Source organism: Leptodactylus fuscus, chromosome 8 (genome assembly GCF_031893055.1).
Source record: "Leptodactylus fuscus isolate aLepFus1 chromosome 8, aLepFus1.hap2, whole genome shotgun sequence".
Lineage (NCBI taxonomy): Eukaryota > Metazoa > Chordata > Amphibia > Anura > Leptodactylidae > Leptodactylus > Leptodactylus fuscus.
Genome location: NC_134272.1, coordinates 34,333,883 through 34,350,234, shown reverse-complemented (window position 1 = coordinate 34,350,234; position 16,352 = coordinate 34,333,883). Strand labels below are relative to the sequence as shown.

The 16,352-nt window shown below is 40.6% G+C and overlaps 1 protein-coding gene across 1 annotated transcript in view; it reads left to right on the top strand.

Annotated features, from left to right (window-relative positions):
- CPO (carboxypeptidase O) overlaps nt 1–16,352 on the top strand; it is a 152,578-nt gene that overhangs the window by 90,467 nt on the left and 45,759 nt on the right. Inside the window, exons 2-3 of the mRNA XM_075284339.1 lie at nt 10,265–10,354; nt 16,064–16,139. Of these exons, the coding sequence (XP_075140440.1) occupies nt 10,275–10,354; nt 16,064–16,139 (156 nt within the window). The 5' untranslated portion in view covers nt 10,265–10,274. The remainder of the gene's footprint in view (nt 1–10,264; nt 10,355–16,063; nt 16,140–16,352) is intronic.

Genomic DNA, 16,352 nt, shown 5'->3' with positions numbered 1-16,352 from the left:
CTGTTTGATATCCTTTTTTTAACATCATAAAACATACAACACCTTTCAACAGGGTGAAAAAGTGGGATAATTTTTGCTGAACCCTGACTGCTGATTCATTAGTAGAGATGAGCGAACAGTAAAATGTCCGAGGTTCGATATTCGTTTCGAGTAGCCCATCAATATTCGACTACTCGAATTGAATATCGAACCCTATTATAGTCTATGGGGGGAAAATGCTCGTTTCAGGGGTAGGCAACAATCGATCAAATTATACCTACCAAGTCCACGAGTGAGGGTCGGGCTGGATCCTCCGTGCAGTCTTCTCCGTGCAGCGTCCCCGCGGCATCTTCTGGCTCTTCATTCACTCTGCCAGGCATCGGGCCTGGGCAGAGCCAACTGCGCATGCCCGCACTACAAGCGGACATGTGCAGTCAGCTCTGCCCAGGCCCGATGCCTGGCAGAGTGAATGAAGAGCCGGAAGACGCCGCGGGGAAGCTGCACGGAGAAGACTTCTAAAGGTAGGAGAAGAACCAGCATTGATTTGCCAACTGTATAGCATTCGGCCAATCAATGCTGGTTCTGCATCGAACTTTTACATTCGAACAACGAGTGGTACACGATCGAGTACGAGTATTTAGAATACCGTAGTATTTGATCGAATACCTACTCGATCGAGCACTACTCGCTCATCTCTATTCATTAGTTATTCTGTCTCACACCACTTTTGTAGAGGTTAAGGCTCGGTTCACATTTGCGTTCGGGCCACTCTGTTCCCCTCTCCACATGATTGATGTGGAGAGAAACGCGTTGCAAGAAAGCATTTTTTGTGCAGAAATTCAGTGGAACCTTTGCGGACCCCATTATAGTCTATGGGGTCCACGGGTTTCCTCAGGTAACCACTTCTTTATGCGGATTAGGTTTCCGTTCGGGAGGTCCCCAACTGGACATCCTGAATGGAAACCCAAGCACATATGTGAACTGGGCCTAAGAGCTCTGTATAATTCTGTTAATAGAACAGCTGATGGGTGGCGGTCAAACCTTTCCAATCTGATACTGATGACCTATGTAAGACCCCACGTAGCGAGCCGCACTAGTTACAGTGCATACCAGAAACACACGGCAAGACCTGCTCTTTTGGAGATGCCATGACCCAGTCATGTAGTCATCATAATTTGGCACACGTCAGGGTCACCTGGATACTTATACTTGGCAGTTTTGCCTGTTTCCGACTTCTCATCTTCAAGAATTGCCTTTTCACGTGTTGCTTAATTTATCTCTAAAAGGATACTCTACGTTCTACAATGATCTTGAGATAGTCTATCTTGTTGGCAAGTCTTAAGAGTAGTAACTTTATTATGTGGCATAAACAAAACACAGAAACTTTGGACTGTATTATGACCCTGTCTCGGAGTTGGTATCCCCCCCCCCTCCCCCTTGTTCCATACTCTTAAGTTAAAGTTTAATAAAATAATAAATAAATGGTGTATATTATTATAATATCCAGTGATCCAAAATATGAATTCTTAAGGGGAACATATCATGGACACATGTCAATAAGCAAATAAAGAAATCTAGAGAGGACCTGCAGTGTTTGAGAAGAGCCTGAACTGGATGAATGACATTTTTTGGAAGCCATACAAACAAACCATGTTACTAGGATGGACACATTGTCATAACACTAAGTGCACCAGAAAGCTCTAGTCTGCAGAACAGGGTTGTATGCAGTATTGAAGATTGATGAAGCTCAGCACAACCGTACTGAGCAGACGGAGAGCAAACACAGAGGCGCTGAAGCACAAAGGTCTTAAGTTCAAGTTCAGGCAGAAAAACACAACAGCATAACATTTATCAAGGGTAGATTGTATATTACGATAAAGACTGTCTCCAGTGATGCTTTACATAGATGTCTACATTCAGGGTAGAACTATACTGACAGTATGTCAGCAATGTATAAAGAATAGTTCTATATACGTAGTGAAAGGAATATTACTAATAATATTCATGCAAACTGTATCCAATGCTCAGCTAGACTTGGTTATTTGAAGGACTAGGATGGGTCTGGTGAGGGCAAAGCTAAGTCAGTGTTTCCACATTGCAGTTCTCGTGTGGTTTTTGCAGCTGTTTTCTGAAATTATAGTCAATTGAAACATTTTTCCAGTACATGGAGGTCAAACACAGTCCTTCCCTTCATATAGGTCCATCTATAGAATTGGCTTTATTTTTAAACAGTGGTCCACAAAGATTTTGTATAAAAATGAAGCAGTCAGTGTGCCATACAATAATTGTTCGGATATCGACCCCTACATGAAGGTCATATACCGCAATCCGTAACGGCAACCAATCAGTTAGCAGATTAAGCTTACATTTTGGCGTGATCCTTGTCCTTGACATTTTTTAGCACTGATGATCCTTCTTTGATGGATATGAATTTCGGGTGAACATAGGGCTATGAGTAGTGTGCAGTAAGCCTGCTTTCTGGGTAGGGGGGCAGAGGATGCGCTTCACACAGCCTAGCCTTATTGTTGAGGAATTCCAAACAAATTTTTTGAGATTTATTGAAATGAATGAAGACATGTTTGGGCTGCCATATTATACCTTGAACAGGTAGTTGCTGCCCTCTGACCCAGGCTCTAAGACATCATGCCTCATGGTCCACCTACAGTGTTGGCCAAAAGTATTGGCACCTGCAATTCTGTCAGATAATACTCAGTGTCTTCCAGAAAATGATTGCAATCACAAACTCTTCATTTATTTTGCTTGCAATGAAAAATCACAAAGGAAAATGAAAAAAAAAAAAGTCAAATCATTGATCATTTTACACAAAACTCCAAAAATGGGCCAGACAAAAGTATTGGCACCCTCAGCCTAATACTTGGAAGCACAACCTTTAGACAAAATAACTGCGAACAACCGCTTCCGGTAACCATCAATGAGTTTCTTACAATGCTCTGATGGAATTTTAGACCATTCTTCTTTGGCAAACTGTTCCAGGTCCCTGAGATGTGAAGGGTGCCTTATCCAGACTGCCATTTTGAGATCTCTCCACAGGTGTTCTATGGGATTCAGGTCTGGACTCATTGCTGGCCACTTTACAAGTCTCCAGTGCTTTCTCTCAAACCATTTTCTAGTGCTGACCTGAAGTGTGTTTTGGGTCATTGTCCTGCTGGAAGACCCATGACCTCTGAGGGAGACCCAGCTTTCTCACACTGGGCCCTACATTATGCTGCAAATTTCTTGGTAGTCTTCAGACTTCATAATGCCATGCACACGGTCAAGCAGTCCAGTGCCAGAGGCAGCAAAGCAACCCCAAAACATCAGGGAACCTCCGCCATGTCTGACTGTAGGGACTGTGTTCTTTTCTTTGAAGGCCTCTTTTTTTCCCTGTAAACTCTATGTTGATGCCTTTTCCAAAAAAGCTCTACTTTTGTCTCATCTGACCAGAGAACATTCTTCCAAAACATTTTTGGCTTTCTCAGGTAACTTTTGGCAAACTCCAGCCTGGCTTTTTTATGTCTCTGGGTAAGAAGTGGGGTCTTCCTGGGTCTCCTACCATACAGTCCCTTTTCATTCAGATGCCGACAGATAGTACGGGTTGACATTGTTGTACCCTCGGACTGCAGGGCAGCTTGAACTTGTTTGGATGTTAGTCGAGGTCCTTTATCCACCATCCGCACAATCTTGCGTTGAAATCTCTTGTCAATTTTTCTTTTCCGTCCATATCTAGGGAGGTTAACCACAGTGCCATGGGCTTTAAACTTCTTGATGACACTGCGCAGAGTAGACACAGGAACATTCAGGTCTTTGGAGATGGACTTGTAGCCTTGAGATTGCTCATGCTTCCTCACAATTTTGCTTTTTAAGTCCTCAGACAGTTCTTTGGTCTTCTTTCTTTTCTCCATGCTCAATGTGGTACACACAAGAACATAGGACAGAGGTTGAGTCAACTTTAATCCATTTCAACTGTTTGCAAGTGTGATTTAGTTATTGCCACCACCTGTTAGGTGCCTCAGGTAAGTAACAGGTGCTGTTAATTACACAAATTAGAGAAGCATCACATGATTTTTCAAACAGTGCCAATACTTTTGTCCACCCCCTTTTTTATGTTTACTGTGGAATTATATCCAATTTAGCTTTTTAACAATTCTTATTGTGGTTTTCCATTGAATACAAATTAAATGAAGATAATAATACCAAAGAATTTGTGATTGCAATCATTTTCTGGAAGAAAATGAGTATTATCTGACAGAATTGCAGGGGTGCCAATACTTTTGGCCAACACTGTAGTGCATCCTCCACACCACTTGTACTTCCATGGTCCATTAGAGAGCAATTGCCACCTGCAGCAGCACTGCCTGGGGTGCCGACGTCAGCTCCAATACTGGGGGTTGATGAACTCTGTTCTAAACCAGTTAAGCTTCTGCAAATATGCAGCTTTTATGACCCATAAACATATACTATAGTTCCACTAGGAATGTGAGCTCTACAGACCATGTGAAGAATTAACCAGTGGTTTATATAGAAGAGGAGCCTAAGTAAAGGTCAAATCCCATTATGGTGCGTAGTTTTGCCACCACAAGACATAAGGATCTGACCCCTCTTTGCACACCCTCATTGTGGTAACATTGCAGCTCCTCTGGAGGTTCTTGTATAGTTTCTCTGCAACTAACAACAAAAGAGATGTGACAATCGAAGGCTGGGCCCCCATTCTCCAAGCAGCTGTCATAGTACACGAGTAAAAGCATTCCTGGAATTCACTCTTTTGAAATCAGTGATTTTCCATGTTCAGTACACGGCAATGTCAAGTAGCAGAGGTAACTGACTGAGATGTTTTCAGTGCCAAATGGGTGCACTGAGTTGGTGGAAATCCCTGCCCCCCACCCCTCCATCGGTCTTATATTTTGACGTGTTAATGTCAAAATATTTCAAGGTTGGAAAATAACGGGATACTACAATATTAACAATTGGACCCATGTGCTGAGGTATCTGTCCCCTATATACTAGATCTCTACACCTCCCTTTACCAACAAGACAATTGTACAATGTTGTGTCTTAGTATAGTTGTGGTCTGCCATTGTCTGCCCAGTCATATGCATGTGCTCACCAACCCTAAGACCTGCCCATGGTTATTACAGTCACTGTCCTCCATGTGTGCTTTAGCTAATCCTGTTTCTAACTTTCAGTCTGACCTGACATGCTATTCTATGTATAGAGTAAACTAGAGAGATGACACGCTCATAGAGTAGTATAGCCCAAGCCAAAAATTCTTACAGATGTCCCCTTATTCTCTTGTTATTTGGGCGCTCACCTAGACTGGTTGTGATCTATATAAGCACAACACTATGGTAAGCTTGGTATACAAATGGCCTCTTTTCAGTTAATCTAAACCTGCAAAGGTAGGATCATACTCTAGAAGATGTGGTCATCATGGTCAAGTCTTGGGTATAAAACGGCCTCTTTTGTAATTCCAAGAGGATGGATGATCAAGCTGAAAGCCAGTATATATGCTGAAGGTCCAAACACATTGCATGTTATTTTTAAGATAACACTTTTTGTTTTTGCCAAGTGGGTAATTCTCCAAAATGTGTTATCTTGGGAATAAAGTACCCCTTGTTTGGACCATGGATAATTCCTCCATATTCTTGGTGCTGCAAAAGAGTCTCTTTCCTTCAAGGGTTACTCATCAGCAGATCTGACACTGATAGACGCCATTCCTATCTCCTAACATGTCAGAGTATGGAGCAGAGCTGTATGTGTCTGCTTACTGTGTATGCGGAAAATGTTCGTTGTCGTACCGTGTTAGCCAGTGGGTTGGAAATATAAAAAAAAACACGAAAACTTGGTGATCTTCAGTAGTTGATACCTTTTTAATGGCTAACTCATAATGATGACAAATGGCTAACGTTTCGAAGCGCAAAGGCTCCTTTGTCAAAGCAAATTTAAAAACATTTTTGAAGGATGCATATATATATACACAGAGCAGGCACAAAGGGTGTTAGATTTTAGGAGGGGAGGGGGGGGGTTGTTAGTAGTTGGTGAGACAATGTAAGCAATTGGTGGAGGCATTTGCTAGAGACAATGTGGTAATTGGTGGAGACAATGTAAACACTTACAGGTCCTTATCAGATCACACGCTACTGTAAAAAGACATGAACCCCTGTGATGCATTAAGCCCACACTCTAGTGTCTGAAACAGTGTCATGAATTTATATTCATGTATGCGCCTTTCTCTCTTAGATCTAAAATTCCCTCTCAAAATCAGAATTTTCATGTCATTGGTAATGTTGTGGTCCCCCCTGCAAAAATGTTTTGATACGGGAAGGTCAGATCTTTGTTCTTTAATAGTATGGCGATGTGAGTTCATGCGCAGTCTAAGCTGCTGTCCGGTCTCTCCAACATACAGATTTTCAGTGGAGCATTTGGTACACATAATTAAATACACTACATTGGATGTGCTGCAGGTGAAGGTACCTGGAATGTTATATTCCTTGTTCGAGTTAGGTATCTCTATCCTGTCGGTGGTCAGTATGTGGGGGCAGGTTTTGCACCTCTTATTTCCACATGGAAATGTTCCTGCGTTGGTTGGGGATGGTAATGAGCTACTGACCACCATATTCCTGAGGTTTGGTGGCTGTCTATAGCACAGGAGAGGGGGGTCCGGAAATATGGATGTTAGACGGTTGTCTTTTTGCAGTAGTGGATGTAATTTGCGTGTGATACCTCTCAGCGTCTCCAGGTGGGGGTTATAAGTGACAACTAGGGGCACTCGGTTGTTCTCCTGTTTGGTATTGTATCTTAATAACTCCGATCTTGGTATTCTGGTGGCTCTGGTGATTTGGTTATCAATCGTTCTTGGATGGTAACCCTGCCTCAAGAATGTGTCTCTGAGGACTCCGAGGTGTTCTTCTCTGTCTGCAGGGTTAGAGCATATGCGATGGTATCTGATGGCTTGGCTGTATACAATAGAGTTCTTTACTGTGAGTTCTTTACTGAGTCCATACTGTGTATGCAGCAGAGCTGTCTATATATTATGTATATGTATGTATATTATTTGTGCAGAACAACTGTTTGTGTGTATATGCATTCTGTGTGTGCAGAAAAGCTATATAGAGTATACAGTATATGTGCACTTTGTGAGTAGCCCCTTTTAGCTCCCCTAACATATCAGTTGGTGACATTGACTTCTCTAGTCCTTTTTACCACCAAGGAAGGTTAAATTAATGGAGCATTTCCCCCTTATTTTATGGTTTTTGTTATCACAGGTTTCATTAGTTATAGTGTGCTTTCAGACATGACATACTGGTTGGGCATTTGCTGACTTTGACATTTAATTTCATGTTAGAAATAACGCTATGCCCATACAGTGGTAAAAGAGAAATTGTATACGCTGATTGTTCCTAGAAATTTAGTTGAAGTTTTCTAGTTCAGTGTTAAAGAAACACCAGCTAGATTATCTGCACAGAAAGATGAAGCTATCACTATTTGCCATCAGATTGGAGGCAGCAGGTACAGGCAGCAGGCATTGATGTTTCAAGTCTTCATACCCAAATTCAATACACGCACCTCTACTGACCCAAAAGTTTCAATATGCTCAAAACCATATGAATAAGCCACAGAAGTGATTCTTATCTGGGGATGTATGAAACAAAGCTGTAACTTTTGGGGATTATGGTCTGGAGGAGGAAGAAGGAAGAACACAATGCCTACAATGATGCATGGGGGTGGCTAGGGAATACCCTGGGTCTGCTTTGATCTTTTGGCACTGGAAACCTGCAATGTGTAGAGGGAAGTATCAGGAAAATCATAGGAGAAAACATCATACCTTCTGTGAAGAAGCTAAAGCTTGGGCATCTTTGGGGCTTCTATCAGGACAATGATCTCAAGCATCTTAAAGTCTAATATGGTTTCACAAAAGGTCAAGTCCTAGAGGATTGTAGAGTGGCCATCACAGTTGCCTGACTCATAGAAAATCTTTGGTGGGATTTGAAGGAGGCCAGTTGCACACAAACCCAAGAATATCAGTGAACTGGAGGTCATTGCCTATGAGAAATACTGCCAGAAGCTGGTTTCTGGTTATGTACTACATTTGTAGAAAGACAACAGAAAAATGGTGCTCTACTAAGTATTGAAGACACTTATCATCAAAAGGTTGAATAATTCTAAGACTGAATTGACATTTTGTGTTGAATATAGAGAAACCACTTGTAGTTGAGTTGAGTGAGCGATTAGCAATTGTTCTTGTCTGTTATTTATTTTAATTTTATAAATTTGTAAGACTTTTTCTACTGGTGACAGCAAAGCTTATGGCTATCCTGGCACCCCCACCGATCAGCTATCCTCAAGTGCCTAAACTGAGTCACTGCAGTTGATCTGTGGTACCTGGTTTGGCCATTACACAGAGAACACCGCTATCTCCTTCCTGTCCATTCTTTGTGTTTCAACTGCTGATGACTGGTGGGGATGCTGGATATTAGATGACAGCAACCAATCTGATGTTGGTGATTTATCCTTAGGGTGGATCATCTATATATTTGGCCCTTTAGCCTTACTACTTATGTAGCTAGTTATCGTAGCCTACAATCAGAAGTAACCAGCTAATGTAAGCTATAACCAGAATTTAATGAAATGATTACCGTAACTTACCGTAAGAAAATGCTTACTCAGCAAGATCAATTATACACTTCAGATCAATTATAAATATATATTATAGATCTCAGTTTCATGTGCTTTATAGATAAAATATACGTAACATGACGTGAATTGGAAGCATATCATTCTAAAACAATACAACTGGTGTAAGATGTTTGGCCAGAATATTCCAGCTCATGTCTCAGCTGATAAAAGGCGCAGTTGTTGTGGGACTTCTGCCAATTGTGGGCAGCCTTTGAAGGGTGAGCTGTGTGTGCCATAACAGGGTTTTAATAGGATGCCAAGCATATTTTAACCTCTTTGTTAGACTTATGATTTTCAGCACCTTTCCACCCTGAAGCTGTATCTTCTGCATTTCAACGTGTATGAGGTGAACTTATATGTCCAAAAACATAGTTTATATGTAAATAAAATAGTACAATCGTGATGAATACTAAATCCTCTTTCAACATTGTCCAATGGCACAAGATGGATTGAAATATCACCGGTCTAATAGGGCTGAAAACTACTGATAGCCTCCCTTTAAGATGATCCCTGGTGTTTCATAGACTGTGATCACCTTTATTTACGAGAGGAACCTGGCGGCATATGCTAGCATGGGAAATTAAGTCCCTTATGATATCTAATAAAAACATTGGGGGAGATTCAGGTCTTCTGCACCAGTCTTTTGGGGTACAGGGCATGAAGAGTTGCACATTTTTTTTCTTGTTGGGTTTTGACAAAAAATTGCAATGTTTTTCTGTTTTATGCTACCCTCACCACCTTCCTGAAATGGGGAATTGTGATGGTGAAGGAGGCCAGATTTATGATAAGTTACAAAAGTTTACTGGCGGAACTGATGCCTAAAATCTATGGCAATGGGGCAGATTTCAGTGCAGGCACATGCTCAGCCTAATATGTGAGAAGGCATAAATAAGGTGCCCCTCCACCAACACAGGGGATATGAAGACTGGCATCGAAAACACCATTATGTTTTAGATATTTGGGGTCTAAAATGGGCCCTACAATTGTTTCAAAATGACAATCCCTGTCTATGGAAACCCTAAATGGGGGACTTTTGCTAAGGACCAGAATGGGGAAGCCATGCAATTCTACAAGGCTTCGCCAACAAGATCAACTGTTTGTCGAGGGTGCTGGATATCTAATGCTGGCTCTTATCTCTGATGAGAATACAGTCATACAGAATTTAGGTTTTCCATACTAGAGAACAACACATACTGTTTATAGGTGGTATATCTTCATTTTATGTTGCAGCTAATATATGTTTCTATGTAAGTGGATAAATCGCTTGCTCTTAAATCCGGGGCTGATGGTTGTGTTTTGAGGAAGAGCAGAGCTCCTCTGTCATCACACCAAATGATCACTCCTATTAAGGATCTAGACAATGCTAGTTAAATTAAACAAGGACAATGACATATTGTACTCAGAATGCCAGCCTGTCTGATGCTACAGCAGAACTGGGATTAAACTGATTTGGCCTTCAGGGAGGATTTTGGGAGAATCCCAGATTCTCAGCCTCGGATAGGTGTGGGTTAATATCTCTGCTGTAAGTATACAGAGCAAGTGATCACTCTTCTAAAGTCCAGTCAGTAAGCAGCGGTGTACAGTCTGTTAACCGACTTGTGTCTGTATGCAGCTTCAAGAAGATGTATCTAATCCTGTGGAACGCTGGTGTTCTGGGAATTCTGATCCCGCAGGTGCTGGGCATGAAGATAAACTATGATGGGTAAGAATTGCCTTTTTTTTTCTACTGGATACAAATCATTGTTGCATTTCATTACACATTGTAGTTCTGCATTATTAGTGCTTATACACGATAGGATTGTAGTTCCAGTTTTGTAGGTACATTCATTCTGTATTGTGCTAGTTAATAAATATTGTTTAATTTTATATCTGGATAACAATTTCCAGACCAGCGCTTGTATGAGTTTACCTACTTCAATGGCACCATAAATCTATCCCATAGCTATGTCACTACATTGTACATGCGTGTCCTTGGCAGATTGCTCTTCTGGCAGCTGAACTATGTGAGTGCATGTCAATCATTATTGCTGGGATTTGTGAGAAGCATCGGCCATTGCTAAACTTATAAAGATCTTCAATAATTAACCCTAATGTGCGAATAATTTAGTTGTCCATAGAAAAATACATTTCCCTCCAAGTGAGCAACTCTGAAATAGTGACTGCACGTTTCTATATGTATACGCGTACACATTCCCGGGTTTAGCTGGCTATATGTAGACATTCCCCCTTTGAGGTTAATTTAGCAGCGGCTCTCCAGGGTTATGTTTGGTTGTCCTCTGCATCAACATCACACATTTAGAATTAATAATGGGTTGAACTTTGGACCTTGCTTGTTTTTCAGCCTCAGTAACTATGTAGCTATGTATGTAGCGTCACATACTTTACAGCGCTGCACAACATTGCAAACCGGGTCAGAACACTAAACATAGATTTGGTAACCCAATATTGGCCCTATGTAAATAAAATATATTGTTAGTATAAGTACCGCCCCCTTGACTTCTCAGCATAGAAAGAGTTAGGTCTAAGTGAATCGGATGAATTTATCATACATTGAGTTTCAAAAGGATCAAAGGGGTTGTGCAAAGTAATTTTTCCCATAAAGTCCCTATTCAAAGGATAGCGAATAAATGACATATTGCTAGAGGTCCAATTACTTAGGATCCAGCAAGGAGAATGGGTCCCCAACGTTCCTATGAAGCCTCGCTGTGAATGAAGCGCTCGTGCTCTTACATGGCCGCGCTCCATTCACTTCAACAGTCATGCCAGCACATCGGTGCTTCATTCATAGGAAACAGATTCCCAGCAATCTGACACTTATCTCCTACCCTGTAAATAGGGAATAAGTGTCTGTAATGGCGCAACCCCCTTAAATAAGTTTACATATTGCAAGCGAAGAATAGCTAAAAAATGGCAGCTGAAAGGAAGCCAAAAAAAGAAAGCATTTTGTTTGCTTTGGAAGGAAGCCAGATAATAGTAGTAGTGATATACAGAAGGACAAAATGTTATGAAGAGTAGTATAGTGAAAGAGATGTGAAGAAGAGCAACAAGCAAGAATGTACCCATTCACTGACATCAAGCAGAGGTCTTACAAATGGTAATGAAAGAAAACATATCCAAATCTATATTAACACCTTCACACTTGAGATACTTCTATCAATTACAAAAAATAACTCACCGAGAATAATAACTCACTCTACGCATAATGGTGAGCTACGTAAGGGATTACAATATTACAGCCAGAGGATACTTATATTGAGGAAAACTGTTGAAAGAAGGCCATAGTACCCTGTTGAGCCACCGCTGTACAAGATAAGATATGGTTGGGCATGTGGTATTGGGAGACACATTTGTCTACCGATGTTGTAGCTTGGCCGGTAGACCCTGCACACTCTCAGGCTGAAGCCCAGCTGGTCCCATAAGTGCTGATGATTTATAAGGCGACCAGACAAGCCAAGCAACAAATCTCTGGGAAACCCTTGTTCCTTATCCTGCTGGAAAATGGCAGCTAGAAGCCCTACCATGTAAGAAAACTCATGGCTGCATGATGCCCTATACATATTGCTGAGTTGTTAGTGTCTACTGGTGACTGACTGGCTATATACACCAGTACCCAACCAGCCTCCTATCCCAAAAAGAACCTGGATTCATTACTAAATACAATATGGTATCTACCAGGAAGAGTCAAATTATAAAATAAAACATAACCACACTTGTATTCCATAATAATTCAATATTTTGTTAATCACACAAGGAAAAAAGTTAAAATTGTATGAAAACCAAGTCAGGCAATATGATGGCATAAAGTCCAGAAAAAACCACGCTCAACCTTGCGAAATCAACTAGGAATGGTGTATTATAGTGGCAAGGGCTGCACGGAAACCTTTGACTGAAAGGTGAATTGCAATGATGGAACAAATATAAAATCCAGCATGCCCAAAAACCAGTTGAATAAGATAAAATATAACTTTTACTTCATATTGGTTAAAAAGACAAAAAAAATTTCATCTTACAACATGGATCCAGAGAAGACAAAAACAGATGGCCTACGCGTTTCGAGACCTAGTTCATGGTCTCTTAGTCATGCCATGACTAAGAGACCATGAACTAGGTCTCGAAACGCGTAGGCCATCTGTTTTTGTCTTCTCTGGATCCATGTTGTAAGATGAAAATTTTTTTGTCTTTTTAACCAATATGAAGTAAAAGTTATATTTTATCTTATTCAACTGGTTTTTGGGCATGCTGGATTTTATATTTGTTCCATCAATATGATGGCATCACCATGTGAACAAATCAAAAAAATACTTAAAGATATTTATACATCTATGATACAGCATTATAAAGTGCGATGTGCATTACAAATAAATATGTTACTAGTTCATGCATAGGTGCAAGAAGTGCATACGAGATAGTATATAGTATATAATATGCATAAAATTGGATAGAATGCCTACACGTTATACCAACCGTAGTGCACATACTGTAATATAATAGCCAATCTGCAAAGGTCTACCAATAATAATCCCACCAACTGTATCAGCAATATGCTGAGGTGGTATATTCAGCCAAACACTCTTACCACTGAAAGATAAGTAATGGACCCATAAATACAACTGGGAAAAATACCTCCCAGAGCATGTCTAGTAGTCGAAAATCAGGTACACTACCCAAACGTTGCCTCTCAGAGCCTTTTTATAGGACAGTGAGGAAACCCTCTTGTGGCAATAGCCAGTGTCTAGTCAGACCACACCTGTAATGATTTGCATTCACAAGCTGCCGGAGACATAACTACATGCCTAGTTCTGCAGAAATATGACATTTATATCTCAGTGTGTTATTTATTTTATTTTTTTTTTTGCAATAAGGGTATATCAACTATGAACGAGGGGCAGTTTGTGCCCCATGATGGATATCCAGGTGCATTTTGCACTATATGAACATTTAATACTGGTACTTTTTTTATTTTTCCATCTATGGAGATGACTGAGGGATTGTTTTTTGTGTGACGAGTGATCACTTTTTAGTTTTATTTTTTGTGCATATTTTAGCTATATATTCACAGCATACACCCCTTGAAGTTGAATAATACTATATATTTCTGGTCATTACAAATGCTAAACATGTATTTTTAGATTGCTTGTTATTTGATTACACAATCATGAATATGGTCATAACTGTATTTTGTGCTTATTTTTTTTTTATGTATTTTTTTTTTTTTAACTTTATTTTTTAGTTTCATTGGGGGACTAGATCATAAAATTTTCTGATTCCTGATAGAATATACTGACGAACTAATGTAGGCAGTGTTATTCTGACAGCCAGCAGATGACCTCGGGCAGGACCTGATAGACAAGTAAAGATAGCCTTGATCTGGTCCTGAGCTGCCGTAGCAACACCTCAGCCTCCCCCCCCCCTCCCCAATTACAGCACAGGGGAGGCAGGGAGGGGGCCACACAGTCACTTGAATACCACAAATCACTGCAGCATCTTATGGTTTAAACACCTGCTATTGGAGTTATCTTTGTAGGTGCTACAGTTGGGTTTCGGGTTTAAGAATGGTGCCGATCCTTAAAGAGGTCAATTAGCGGCCTCAGGAAGAGACCCGTGATGGCACAGGAAGTGACATCACATGCTCTTTGCTGAGGCTGCTGATTGGCCTCAGTGGTCATGTGTGGCTGGGACTTCCGCAACTCGTCAGCATGGGAGTGAGAAGACCAGACCGTGCAAGGTGGCACTGGAGTACCGTGGAAAGGTGAGTATGATTTTTCTTTATTTTTTTCACTGCCCCCGGCCTATTTAAAACTTAAATGGGTTGTCCATTTTTACCCTGACAACCCCTTCTCTCTATGTATGGCATAAAGTGTTAAGGACTAAATATAGCAGGGAACCTGCTGCAGCTGGTCAGAGATAACGCCAATCTGTGTTGCCACAGTGGAAGGAGACTCTTTCAGCCAAACTGAAGGGACTGCCATGGTAGCCACAGGCCTAACAATGGTCTCCGGGTCTATCATCTAATAAAACAGATTTTGAGTTTTGAAGACTTTCTCTAACCATCTTAGTGGTGACAGGTTTTGTTTTTTTTTTTCTTGATTGGTTGCCATTGGATAAGATCATGAATACAGGAACTTTCTATGGTCAGAAACTCAGTCATGATTTCCTTATTGTGGCCTAGTTATCTTCTTGTCCAGGAACACAGAAGTAGGCCATAATAAGGAAATCATGGCTGGCAAGTGCCAGACCATAGAAAGTTCCTGCAGTCATCTTCATACCAATGGCAGCTTATCAAGGAAACAGACTGTCACCACTTAGGGCGGGTTCACACCTCCGTCACGGTCTCCACTTTAGCCAATCCGGTGGGTTTCCATCTTCTGCCTCGAGAAACTGGACAGGGGACAGAAACCTGGCAGTCAGTTTTCAAACCCATTCACTTGAATGGGTTTGCAAAGTGACCGCCTGTGAGCGTCTTCTGCCTCTCCGCGGCTAAACCGTTTTTTTTTTTACCGGACACAATGTCCTGCATATCCAACTTTGTGTCCAGTTAAAAAAAAACTGAGAGGCAGAAGCACATGGGCTGTCACTTTGAAAACCCATTCAAGTGAATGGGTTTGAAAACTGACTGCCAGGTTTCTGTCCCCTGTCCAGTTTCTCGGGGCAGAAGACGGAAACCCGCCATATTGGCTAAAGCAGAGACCAGGCACAGGTGTGAACCTGCCCTAAGATGGTTAGAAAAAATCTTTCTAAAACTCTGCAAAATGTTTATTTATATTTGCAAACACATTTCACTTTTAGTTGTGCACACTTTTTAATATGGCGGAATTCTTTATATATAGTAAGGATTGTAAAAGTTCTTTTAATTTTGCTCCATGCTCCTTTACATGCTAGTAGAGAACTGTATACAGAAAATCCATGCCCTTTAGTTCAGTAAGCAGATATTTTGAATCCATTCTGCCTACAAATGCTATAAAACCTCTAAATTGGAGCGACCATGTAAACTGTATTCTCCCTGGAATAGGCCTGAGATTTAGCGCTAAACTTTAGTGCTGTATTAAGCACATTAATTGTTCCCTTAGAGGGTTAAGTACGCCGATCTTTTTGAAAATAAAAATCAATTCTAGCAGAGATTACCACGGCTGAGAATTTAAGATGTAAGAGAGATGAAAAGGAACCGTACAGAAATTTTCAAGGTCGTTACAGTTATTAAATGAGCAGGGCATGAATGTATTCATAAAGGATTCATTATCATCAGCTTTGGCGGGGGAGGAGCTCCTATACACTTCTTATTTAGGCGCTGGCTTAAAAACGGTATCATTAAACTTCTTTCATGTTACGACAGCTTTCCATGTGAATTGTCATTACCTACATGGAGATGAATATATTTCCTCTGTACTAACCATTTTTCTCTCTTTTCATTTAGGGACCAAGTTTTAAAAATTATTCCTCAGAACAAGGACCAAGTTTTATGCTTGCAGAATATATGTAGCTCTTCACAGGTTGGTATGACATCCAGTTACAGTCCATATGTCACATCTTATTAGCAGAATCGATGTACATTTACAGAATGTGTCCAGTATTACAATAGTTAATGTTTAATAGTAATAAAATTGTAATATAATAATAATTATTATTATAATATAGTAATACGAATAATATTTAATAGTTAATCTTAGTATTATGTTGAACATTTATGCTGAAATATATAAATA